The sequence below is a fragment of the Echinops telfairi genome, unplaced genomic scaffold (genome assembly GCF_000313985.2).
Source record: "Echinops telfairi isolate 266 unplaced genomic scaffold, ASM31398v2 ScPeMD7_5592;HRSCAF=6446, whole genome shotgun sequence".
NCBI classification, from domain to species: Eukaryota; Metazoa; Chordata; class Mammalia; order Afrosoricida; family Tenrecidae; genus Echinops; species Echinops telfairi.
In genome coordinates, this window is record NW_022109491.1 from 10,304,885 (window position 1) to 10,313,238 (window position 8,354).

An 8,354-nucleotide genomic window follows, 5' to 3' on the forward strand; every position below is an offset into this window, starting at 1 on the left:
GTACACTGCTACAGATAAGAGCCTGCAACACAGGGAATCCAGGATAGATAAATCCCTGAGGGCCCACAATGAGAGTAGAGATACCAGGAGGATTAGGGGAGGGTGTGGCGGGGAAAGTGGGAACCGATCACAAGGATCAACTAGAACCCCCTCCCAGGGGGATGAATAATGGAAAAGTGGGTGAGGGGTGATGGAGGACAATGTAAGATATGGAAAAAATAATCTATAGCTTATCAAGTGTTCGTAAGGGAGGGCGGGAAGGGGAGGGAGGGGGAAGAAATGGGGAGCTGATATCAGGGGCTCAAGTGGGAAGAGAATGCTTTGAAAATGATGATGGCGGCATATGTGCAAATGTGCTTGACATACTGGAGAAATATATGGATGGTGATAAGATGTAAGAGCCCTCAATGAAAGTTGTTTTTTTAATTTTACACATCGACTCTATGGGGTCACACGATGAGTCGGACTTGCCAGGGCAGCAGTGGGTTTGAGTTTGGGGTCTCCAGACTAGGAGCACTCCTGGGACTTGCTAGATATGCAAACACCCGGGTCCCAGGTGGGACCTTTCCACTGGGGGTGGGGTCCTGCAATCTGGCCCCTCACCAACCCCCTAAGGTTTCTGGGGTGACTCGGAGTTTGAAAGCCCACAAAGGCCACCGCTCAGGAACCCTGGTCATCAGGACAGTGTCACGTCCTCCAGGAGAAGGTTCCAGGTCATTGGCTCAGCCAGTGGAACCGGCAGGGTGGCTCCGGATGTAGCCTTGGGACAGTCCCACCATCTTTCTCTGGTCCGTCGCTTCTCAACCGCGCCCCTCTGTTTCCGGCTGGATGCGTGTCTCTCTGAACTGGCCTTTCTCCCTTGCCCTTGTTGCTCCCTGCCGCTCTTCCTGGCTCTGTGTCATTGTCCCTACCCATTGCCTGGCATCTCTGTGACTCTGTGTGTGTGGATGCCTCCCCCTGGCCAGGCCCTCCGCCTGCGAGTGAACCCCCTGTACGTGATGATTCCCGGCACTGTCGGCTGTTCCTACGCCTTCATGCTCCCGGTCTCCACGCCCCCCAACTCCATCGCCTTTGCCTCGGGACACTTAATGGTCAAAGACATGGTGAGTCCGAGCCCTAGGGGTGGGCGGGCTCCTGAGAGAGGGTGGGCTGGGGTGGGAGGGCTGAGCTCCTGGGGGGATGGGCTCTTAGGGGGTGAGCTCCTGGAGGTGAGTGGGCTCCTGGGGGGATGGGCTTCTGGAGGGGTGGGCTCCTGGTGGTGGTGGGGATTCTTTAGGGGTGGGAGAGGGTGGCAACCCTGGTGGTGACCCAGAGACTTGCTGGAAGATGTTGAGCAGAAAGATGTCGAAGAGGAAAGACAGACTGGAGTTCCAGAGCCCCAGGAGGCAAAGGATATTGGTCCTGCAGGACCAGAGCAGGGATGGCCGCTTCCTTCACTTCCTAGGCGAGGTGACAAGCTAAGTGCTAATGAAAGGGACTAATGGAGCCACCCCCTAGTGGTTAGCATATAGTTACGCATTGGGCTGCTAACTGCAAGGTTGGCAGTTTGAAACCACCAGCCACTGCACAGGAGAAACACAGGCCTTTCTATCAAAACTGCACCGGACAGCTCTACTCTGCCCCTCAGGGTCATTATGAGCCAGGACCCACTCGATGGCAGTGAGGAAGGGAGTGAGGCTAGCAGTCAGAACCCACCCAGAAGCTGCTCCAAAGATTCACTCCTGCAGAGATGACAGCCAGGGAGACTCCGTGGGGCGGCTCTGCCCTGTCAGATGGGCTCACTGTGAGTCAAGATGGGACAACGGCCCCACCAACAAGGTGGGCCCAGCGGGCATAGCGCACCAGGCCCCCAGGACCAAGGGAACACTTCCCAGCTCCCATAGCAGCTCTAACGGGTCTCTAGCTAACCCCGTAGCGTTGCTGTGCAGTGGACCCAGGGTACCCCTCTTTCAATCTGGCCTCTATTCCAGGTACGCACGGGATTCTTGATGAATTTGATGGGTGTCCTGCTGCTCAACTTGGCCATAAATACCTGGGCCCAGACCATCTTCCAGCTGGGCTCCTTCCCAGCCTGGGCCAATGTCCACTTAGCGAACGGCACAGAGCTGCCACCCACCTGGACCAATGGCACACTGCGGACTCTCTGACACCCCACAGGGGACTTCCCAGAGGGCTGCCACCCACACCCGCTGCTAAGGAGCCATGGGACCGTCCAGCAATCCTTGTCTGTGATCCAGTAGGCAGAAAGCAAGGGCAGCCTCCAGCGGTCTACTCAGGCCCACAGGCTCCTTCTCCAAACCACCTTCTCTTTCGCCCTCATGCATTTCAGGGCCTAGATGGCTCCCCGATCTGCTGCATGAGGGACAGACTCCTTTATCTCTGACCTCTTATGTGACTGGGAGGCAAGAGAGCCCAACTGCAGAAAATCATGAATGCCACCTCTTTGGTCCCATTGGGATGGCCCTCTACCCCCTTGGGCCCAGCTAAGCAGTACCCCCTGACTAACTAGTTTAGTTGTGTCCCAGGTATCTAGTAGCTGTAACAGAAATACAAGTGGGGGCGGGGGCTTTAACAAACGAGGGTTTGTTTTCTCACCATTTCGGAGGCTGCAGGCCCAGACTTGGGACACGAGTTTTAGGGGCGGGCTGGCTGCTGTCAGCTCGGGAGGGAGTCCTTGTCCTCTGCTCCCAGCTGCTGGCCATGAAGCACGGCACCTCTTGCCCTTGTCTGTGCTTCTTGGTTGCCGTGTTGAATCTCTGTAACACTTCTAAAAGGGATTGACCCCAAACACACCCTTACATTCATTAACCTGCCTCGTCACCACCACAAAGACAGCTCGTTCCCAAGTGGGACTCTGACCGCAGGCCCAGGAGTCAGGAAGTCCTACACAAATTCAGGGGACATCATTCAATCTGGAGCAAGGTGACCCTCTGGAGAGACCGTCCGTCCCTGGGAGTCCCTTTTCTCGAGAGGCATGTCAAACGGAAGCATTCCAGTCCAGTTCTCGGGCTGTTAGCAGCTGGTAGGCTGTTTGGTTGGCATCTCTTCTGCCCCAGAGTGATTTTCCACTCCTGAGGACTGGGAAGGGACAGGGTGACTTCCAGAGAATGGTGACCGGGCAGCCTCTGGGCAGCCTCTCTGGGCCATAAGCTCACTGGAAAGTTCTAGAACCTCCCTCCCCCTTCTCCTCCCAAGCTTTCTAGGATTTCCCTGTTTAATCTGATGCCATTTGGCTGTAACTCTGGGGTCAGCTCCAACCAGGACCCTGCCCTCTGGCGGTGACCCTCAGTGTCTCCAGCCTGGACCCTCCTGAATGTGACCACCGCTTTTTCCTCGAGTAGGTGGGCTTCACCTCCCCACCCCGACCCCATGGGGCAACGTGCTTGATTCAGAAGAGAAATTGGAGCCGGAAGCAAGGTCTCAAGGTGACCCTTTACAGAGGGCAGGACCGAGTGCTGGCTCATGACTCCCTCACTGTGTTGGAGAAGGTGTCTGGCTATCCCCAGGGAACAGTGCAGTTCGGGGCCGGAAAGAGGGAGAAAGGAGAGGCTGCCCGCTCTCATAAAGTGTTACAGTCTCAGAAGCGCACAGGGGCAGTCCTACCCTGCCCTACAAGCTCTCCGGGAGTCAGGATCCACTTGAAGGCAGGCAGTTTGGTTGGAGGCCTGGAAGCACCGGCCAGTGGCAGTGTTAGCTCACGTGCCAGCCGGAAATGCCTGCTGTCCAAACCCACGAGCTGCTCCGAGGGAGAAAGGACCTGGAGATGGGATCCTCGAAGGAATACTGCCTAGGAAACCCAGAGGTAGTTCTACTCTGTCCTACAGGGTCGCTAGGGGTTGGGGTCAGTTCCATGGCACCCAGCGGCACCAGGTCCAAAAGGCACGTGGCAAGAGTCTGCAGAATGAATGGGCCAACAGTCCCTCGAAGCGCAGCCCAGGACTCGGGCCCCTCACACCCACTCCCCACCCCGGAGCTCCAAGTTCAGCCAGCAGCGTCCACAGGAAGGCAGCGCAAGGAAGCTCCGTTCCGGGCATGGCGACCAGGGATCCAGGCTGCTTCCCTGAAAGCAGGGATGCGCAGGGAGGAGAGTAGAAGGAAGGCTGGGGGGCGGGCTCAGCGGGGGGCCCTTCCCAGTAGGCACTGCGTGTCCAAACCCAGTCACAGCCCGTGGGAGTGGGGTGGGGTACCCTCTAGGGGACAGAGGACAGGGAAGTTCCTTCCCAGAGAAAAACCGCAGGGGCCCTTGACCAGATGGGCCATGACGTCACGTGCTTCTGATTGAACGGCTGCCAAATAAACAATGAATCACACCGGCCGGGGGTTGCTTGTCTTCTGGACTTAAGGAGAAGGAGCCTGGGGCCACAGTGGTTACTGGCTCAGCTGCTAACAGAAAGGTCTCCGGTTCAAACCCACCAGAAGTTCCACGGGAGGACTTAGAGGTCTGCTCCCATAGCAACCACAGCCTAGACACCCTAGGGGGCCATTCCCCTGCACCATCGAAGTTTGCTGTGAAGTCAGCCAAGAGCCCCATAAAAGCATGCGTGATGAGACTTGTCTCATGTACCTAGGGCATGTGGTCAGGAGGGACCAGTCGCTGGGGATGGACATCATTCTAGGTAGAGAGCCAGCCCCCCCCAAAAAAGGAAGGAAGGAAAACACGGGTCAAGATGGGTTGGCACAGTGGCTACAGCCACAGGCTCACACATTGGCACCATTGTGAGGCTGGGGCAGAACAGGGCCAGGTTTTCGCCTGTTGTACAGGGGGTAGCTGTGGGTTGGACCCTAACCATGTTTCTTCATGCACTCAGCCTTTCATCGACTCATCCCCCAAGCCTCTCTTAGAACCTGATATATGCATGTGCAAGACCCCTGGGTGGGGTCATGGGTGAAGCCCTCAGCCATGAACCCCGAAGTTGGAAGCTTGGGCCCACTGACATCTGCTTCTAAAAAGCCACCGCCTCAGAAAGCTCCAGGGGTCACAGAGCTTGGGAACACCTGGGCTCACCCAACGCACCGCCATCCCATTGTTTCTGACTCAGCAACACGGCTGTCAGACTTTAAGGGAGCAGACAGCCTCGTCATTCTCCCTCGGAGCAGCTGGCGGGTTTGAACCTCCCACCTCATGGTGAGCAGTCCAATACATACTCAATAGCACCTCCGGTGCTTCATGTCGGCAAGTAAACAAATAGCACAAAACGACAGCAGCCTGTGGGGAACACAAGACTGGCCAATGAGATCAACAGACTCAGCAGTTACTCAGCCCAGGTGGTCAGGGAGGGCCTCTCTGAGGAGGTGGCAGCAGAGGTCTATTGGGAATATTCCAGGCCAGGGGCTGCAGGGGAAGACAGGGGCCTCTCTGAAGGCAGAGGACTGGGCATACTGGCCTGGGCCTCCAGCAGGTCACAACCTCCCTCTGTGTAGCACGTCTCCCTCCCTAGGAAGCATGGCCCCAAGGGACTCCCTAACTCACACTGATGCCCATTCTCTGGGGGGCAGGAAGGAAGTGGGCAGAGGTGGGGCACCCTTTCAGATGTGCTCATGGTTATGTGGAGGGGGAGGTGGAAAAAGGGGTGGAAGTGACTGGCATCCTTTGGATGAGGACTTTGGGTCTGGGACTACTGGGAAGTCAGAAGGGCCATTTTGCTATCTGCCTGTGTGCAGCAAAACGTCCCCATCCCACCACCACCTGTTTGCCTTTCTGAACTTGAGCAGAGCTCGTTAGGACCGGCTCTGTGCTCCACACGGAGCAGAGGGGCCACGGTGGAGCAGCAGGTTACGTGTTAGACTAAGGACTGCAGGTCAGCAGTTCAAATCCACCAGCAGCTCTGCAGGAGAACAATGAGGTTGTCTGCTCCTGTACAGATTCACAGGCTCACAGACCCTACGGTTTCTTCTGTTCTCTGGGGTCGCTGTGAGTCAGAGCCGACTCAATGCAGGGGGTTGGGTTTCTTTGCATTGTGGGATGGCCAGGTCACTGCTGAGGGGTAGCTGGGGCCAGGAAGTCCAAGATGAAGCTGACCCTCTGGGGCCTGGGTGCAGACACCCAGCTGGATGTCTTATAAGACAGGCGGCATCTTGAGGGGCTGGTAGTAGAAGTGATGGGGCCCCTTCAGGGCCGGGCTCTGCAGTCCAGGATTGACATCCCATTGGTCCAAACATGGCCCAGGCTTGACTTGATTAAAAGGGAAGAACAGGCTTCTCATCTTCCCAGGAGGCTCAGCCTCCCTCCGGTACGGGCTGGTGGGGAATGGTGGGCCACCCGCCCTCTTTGGAGGTCATCCATCTGAAAGCTCAGGAGCAAGAGATGAAAACACTGCCCTGTTGCCCTGTGAGGAGCATCAGCCTGGTCAACAGGCTCAGAAAGCAGCGCTGCGACGCACACATCCTCGGCAAACGGAAACAGAGACAGCATCCAGCAAGACCTGTGGGGCCCAGCCCTGCAGTCGAACGGCCCTGCGGAGCGACGTGTGTGATTAACGAAGACAGAAAAGGGGACACGGGGACCCCACTCCATTCTGGGGTGAAGTGGGAGGAGGGAGCAGAGCCCAGCGTCTATTCAACAAAGGGTTTTTGTAGCGCTCGAGGCACGCAAGCCTCATGGTGATCACATACGTCGAACAGATGGGCAACATGCTAGTAGAAGTCTAGGTACTTCAAGCATTGGGGGGCTGGGGGTGGGGAACACGTCAAAGGGAGCACAAAGCCTACAAGAGGAACAAAGGAGCAAATGCTCTTTAGATAAGTGTCCTCTACTGCGTGGTCCATAAGGTCGGGTGTCTGTAGGCGTCAGCTTCATTTAAGCATTTATGGGGGGCAGAGGAGCTGTGGAGAAACGTCCTTCCTGGAAGAACTATTGTATACCGAGACGCTCTTCCCATATTCCGGCCTCCAGAGGCAGGCCTCACGCTGGAGAGGACGTGCCACGCGCTGTGGTCATGAGTGCTGGTGGGAGCAGGCCACGTGCACTTCCTTCCAGCCTCAGTTGCCCACAAGCCCATACCAGACTGGCCAAACCTAGGTCGGTGGACACTAAAGGATGGGGAGACCTGAGGACACCAGCCCCATTGTGCTGCTGCTGGGACAGTGGGACAGTGGACAGTGGGCAGTGACAGGCAGCCTGGTGCGAGTACACCGGGGGCGGAGCCGGGGCAGTTCATCCTCTGTGTCCCCTGAGACCCTGCGCTCCCGCTCCTGGGTTTCTGTCCCGGGAGTATTATCCCGAGGGTCACTGGGAAGTCAGTGCAGAAGGACCTCTGTGTTGCTGTTCTTTGCCCTCCCAAGGACTTGGAGACCACCTGGGTGGACATCACAGGGAAGCACGGAAGCAAACAGACTGGAGAGCCTGGTACCGTGTCGAGGCCCCAGACCGATCAGAGCCGTGTTTAAGACTCGCCGGAGCGGTCGTGTTAGAAGGCAGAGCTGGAACACAGTTGAAATCAAAGTCTCTGATGGAGTTCCGTCGGCCACACTGGACTCCCGACTCCACCCCCAACACACACGTCCAAGCGCATGTGTGCAGGTTACTTGAGCCAGCCTCCTCTGGCCGGTTTTGACTCTGGTGTCCCCATCTGAGAAATGAGCGTGTATAATAGGGGTGGGTTACGTGTTGGGCTGCTGAACCTCAGGGTCAGTGGTTCGAAACCACCAGTCGCTCTGTGGGAGAAAGAGGAAACTTTCTGCTCCCGACAAAGAGTTGCCGTCTCAGAAGCCCACGGGCCGGTTCTGCTTTGTCCTGGGAGTTGGGATAGACTCCCGGGCAGTAAGTTTGGTTTGGTTGAACAGGAGGAGAATGGGATCCCGGGACTCGTTGCAGAGGGCAGGGAAACAGCGAGGGAAAGCTGGGAACCCTGGCAGAAGGGGGAGAGGGCGCTGTGAGTTTTGAGAGCAAGCTGCCTTCTTAATCCTTCAAACTCAGACGATTTCACACGCACCAAATCTGGATCTCCAGATGCTCCCGGGAAAGTCCCGGAAGACCCCGGCAACATGGGCCCCTCATCCCCACCCGGCAGCACTTGTTTGCGGCTGAGTGGTGGTTGGGCAGGTGTTTCCCTTGGAGCCTGGTGTCTCTTATTTGCCGCAGTCCCCACCACTCCTTATAGCCTCACTGGGCGCTCTTCATTGAGCACTGTCATCCGACGGCCTCGGAATGCATTTGTATCTAAGGCGCCAGGGCTGTATGATCTAAAAGGTCCATCTCCGTGTTCGTGGCCACTAGTGGACCCGACCTGGAGCAATGCTGCCCAGGAGAACTTGCTGGGAGAGTGGGAATGGCCCAGAATGGTAGCCATTCCCTTGCTGGGCGTGACTGTAGCACACTTGGCACGTGGCTGGCCCGAGCAGAGATTGTCCGTATA

General features: G+C 57.0%; 1 protein-coding gene across 2 annotated transcripts in view; it reads left to right on the forward strand.

Moving 5' to 3' along the window:
• SLC13A3 (solute carrier family 13 member 3) overlaps positions 1 to 4,310 on the forward strand; it is an 83,664-nt gene extending 79,354 nt beyond the window's left edge. For both annotated transcript variants that reach the window (XM_045295139.1, XM_045295138.1), the window contains 2 exons: positions 966 to 1,103; positions 1,971 to 4,310. In XM_045295139.1, coding sequence (XP_045151074.1) covers positions 966 to 1,103; positions 1,971 to 2,147 — 315 coding nt within the window. In that variant the 3' untranslated portion in view covers positions 2,148 to 4,310. The remainder of the gene's footprint in view (positions 1 to 965; positions 1,104 to 1,970) is intronic.
• Positions 4,311 to 8,354: the final 4,044 nt, after the last annotated feature.